Here is a 3,829-nt window from a genome sequence, read left to right as displayed (position 1 = left end):
GTGTGTATGTGTGTATGTGTGTGTATGTATGTGTGTTTGTGTATGTGTGTGTATGTGTGTGTGTTGTGTGTGTATGTGTATGTGTGTATGTGTGTGTGCATGTGAGTGTGTGTGTGTGAGTGTGTATATGTGTGTGTATGTGTGTGTGCGTATGTGCGTATGTGTGTATGTGTGTATGTGTATGTATGTATGTGTGTGTATGTATGTATGGTGTGTGTGTGCGTATGTGTGTGTATGTATGTGTGAGTGTGTGTGCGTATGTGTGTGCATATGTGTGTGTGTGTGCGCGTGCATGCGTGCGTGTGTGTGTGTGTGTTTGTGTGTGTGTGAAAGACAGGATTCTTTCTGCAGGAACACAGAAATCAGCTTGAAGGACCTTCCACTGGCCAACTCTGGAATGCTTACAAGCATTAAAATTAATTAAAAATCACAATGAATTATAAACTGCTGGAAGAAAAAAAAGAGCCCCAGAGTACACACCCACCAACCATAAAGAAGACCTCCAGAGTACACACCCACCATAAAGAAAACCGCAGAGTACATACCCACCATAAAGAAGACCCCAGAGGGGGCTGGAGAGATGGCTCAGAGGTTAAGAGCACTGGCTGCTCTTCCAAAGGTCCTGAGTTCAATTCCCAGCAACTACATGGTGGCTCACAACCATCTGTACTGAGATCTGGCGCCCTCCTCTGGCGTGCGGGCATACATCGAGGCAGAATGTTGTATACATAATAAATAAAATCTTAAAAAAAAAAAGAAGACCCCAGAGTATATACCCACCATAAAGAAGACTCCCAGAGTACATACCCACCATAAAGAAGTGGACAGAAGAGCCTGCCCTTGCTCACAGTCCAAAGCTGAGTGGCACCTGGTGAACACCAGGGCCGGGAAAACTCACCACACAGTACCCAACACAGCAGGGTAGGCAGAAATGGTGCAGAGGTTAAGCTTTGCACAAGACCCTGGATGATAGCCCCAGTACTGTAGGAAAGAGACTCAGACTACTTGGAAGATTGTGTGATCCCAGCTACTTGGGAAACTGAGCAGGAGGACTGCAAGTTCTAGGAAACTTAGTGAGTCACTTCCTCAAAAATGATAACTCATGGGTAGCACGCACGTCTAGCATGCTTGGGGTCCACCGCAAAAAAAAAAAAAAAATAAGTAAATAGGGCTGAGGATATGGTTCAGTTGGTAGAATGTTTGCCTAGCATTCAGAAATCTCTGGGTTCAAGTCTCAGCTACATAATGAGCTCAAGGATAGCCTTAGCTACATAAGACAATAATTTCAATAATAATAACAATAATAGATTGGGGTAGGTAGGGAGTGATAGGTTACTTGCCTAACGTATGTGATTACCTGGGTCTAATCCCAGTGCTGGAAAGGAAATAAAGACATTAGGCATGCCAAGAATCCTAGGTCTTGCACCAAGGCAGTACTAAGGGAAGAGATTACCAATGACCTGTACTGCCAATTCCACTTCCTCTTCTTTCTAACATTTGACATACAGCACAGTGTGGTAGCCAACAACGCCTATCATCTCAGCACTCAGGAGGCTGAGGAAGGATTACTGTACATTTCGGGACAAGCCTTGAGTACAGAGTAGGTTTGGGCCAGCCTGGGCTACACAGTGAGACCTTGTTTCAAAACAAACAACAAAATCAATAAATGTTTAAATTAATAAAACATGTCATATGTGTGTATCTCTCTTGAATCTGATATAATGGGAAACCTCACTCCCTTCTGAAATAAAGGACAAGGAAGTCACATTCCAAGGTCGCTGTAGAGGCACAATTTCTACCCCAAGAGAAGTAGAAAGAGTTCTAAACCCCTTCCTTGCAGGAAATGTCTCTAACTATAGGGACTCTGGGGTTCTCTGGCTTCAGATCTCCAGTCTACCTTCAATCATCAAATGGACATTGCTGGTTCTGGGCTCAGATCCATCCACCAGAAGATCCTGGAAACACTGCAAGTGACAGCTCAATGTAGCTTCATAGTGTCTTGGCTTTTGTGTCTTTAAACTGAGAACTCCTCCACTAAACAAACACTTCTACCTCCAAGCTATAGCTATACCCTCAGCACTGCTAAGGTGCTCTACCCCAGACAGAGACTAAGTACATGTAAGACATTAGAGATATATTTTGGGATCCTGACAATTTATCTGATTGTTATTATTAGTTGAATCAGTTTAGTGCTGGGTCAAAGCTGAGAAATGTCACTGACTTTGCCAGGCCTGAAGACAACAAGCCCTCACTGAATGCATGGGTAGTGTTGATTCAACATAGACCTTTGTCCTGAAGAAAGAACACAGCAGTAGATTTGCTTCACTAGCAATAAGCCTGGGAAACACCTCTGTGACATGGAGAAGGCTCTTTCACAGGACTCAACAGAACACCCACATCGCTGCACCAACAATGGGGACGATACCTTGATGGCCCACTGTCCACAATTCCTGTTTTACAAATAGGCTTGGAAACCTATTGAATAAATTGTGATTACTGATCAGAATAAATCTAATGAAGTAAGAAATCATCGTGAACACCTGCCTGATGCAGCAACAGTGTTTATTTCCTGTCCCTGAGAAGCAGATGCACCGACATACAGTTTCAGTTACTTGGGAGGCTGAGGTAGGAAGGTTACGTGAGCCCAAAAGTTGTAAACCAGTTTGGGTGACATCATGAGATATTCATTTTCAAATTAAAACAAAACAAAATGTCACAAAATTGAGACAATGCTTTTTTGAAATATTGGATTCCCAGATCAACCAAAGTTGATTAATCATGGTTGTTTTAGTCCACCCTAGCGGCATAAACCTGTACTTCCATCTCCTCCAGAGGCTGAGGTCCCAGGAGAATCACCAGTTTGAGGGTTGTCTGAGCTACAGTGAACTGAATGCCAATCTGGTCAATTTATAGAGATCATTGCTCAAGAAAGGAAAGAGGGAAGTGGGGAAAGGAAAAGAGAGTGGGAGGGAGGGAAGAAAAAAGCAGGAAGGAAAGGAAAGGGGGAAGAAGGGAAGAGACTGAAGAAAAGCTAGGTGGGCTAGCAAGATGGCTCAGTGGGGAAAGGAGCTTGCTGTTAAGTCCGAGGACCTGAGTTCGAGCCCTGGAATCCACACAGTGAAGGAGAGACCTCCCACACTCCTAAGCCCCATCATTCCACTAGATAAATAACGTCACTGTTGGGGGTGCTCATGCACGTGCGTGGAGTTCAGGGACCACTGTGGGAGTCGCCAAGTGAGTCCTCAGGCTTGGCAGCAAACTCCTTTACCCACTGAGCCTTCTCAACAAATGTTAAAAATATTTAAAAAGATACAATTAGATTTTCAAAAGCCAGCCTTACCTTATATGTATTCCAGAATTTTTGCTTCAGGTCCAAAAATATGTCATCCTTTCCCTGGAGAACGCTCATACCTATTTACAGAAACATAGCAGAAGGAGTTCAGAAGCAGAACGACCACTGTCTCATCCCAACAGCATCCAGGCACATGCAGTTCCAACCATTCACTATGCGGCTGTTGACCCAACAGGAAAACAGAAATATCTGTTTTAAAACTGAATTTAAAGGAACACCAAGTAGGAAGTAAGAATAGCCAGGTATAAAAGTTATAGCAGAATTATTCTTTATCTAAACAAAGAATCCACAAAATGCAAACTAATCCTAGTATCGGATAATGAGCTCGCTGGTGTCTTTCTAGTTTGTGTTTATTTCACATTTATTTGTTTTTTTTGTTTTGTTTTTGTTTTTTGTTTTGTTTTTAATTTATTTATTTATTAAGGATTTCTGCCTCCTCCCCGCCACCGCCTCCCATTTCCCTCCCCCTCCCCCGAT

At 43.1% G+C, this 3,829-nt stretch overlaps 1 protein-coding gene across 4 annotated transcripts in view; it reads right to left on the bottom strand.

The window, feature by feature from the left end:
- Mpv17l (MPV17 mitochondrial inner membrane protein like) overlaps nucleotides 1-3,829 on the bottom strand; it is a 12,619-nt gene that overhangs the window by 5,559 nt on the left and 3,231 nt on the right. For 3 of the 4 annotated variants that reach the window (XM_005350349.3, XM_026780648.1, XM_013347481.2), the window contains exon 2: nucleotides 3,341-3,411. The exons of the other annotated variant lie outside the window; for it this stretch is intronic. In XM_005350349.3, coding sequence (XP_005350406.1) covers nucleotides 3,341-3,411 — 71 coding nt within the window. The remainder of the gene's footprint in view (nucleotides 1-3,340; nucleotides 3,412-3,829) is intronic. 4 annotated transcript variants of the gene reach the window in all.

The sequence above is a fragment of the Microtus ochrogaster genome, chromosome 7 (assembly GCF_000317375.1).
Source record: "Microtus ochrogaster isolate Prairie Vole_2 chromosome 7, MicOch1.0, whole genome shotgun sequence".
Lineage (NCBI taxonomy): Eukaryota > Metazoa > Chordata > Mammalia > Rodentia > Cricetidae > Microtus > Microtus ochrogaster.
The sequence above is the reverse complement of the archived record's forward strand: the minus strand, read 5'-3'. Positions and strand labels throughout refer to the sequence as shown.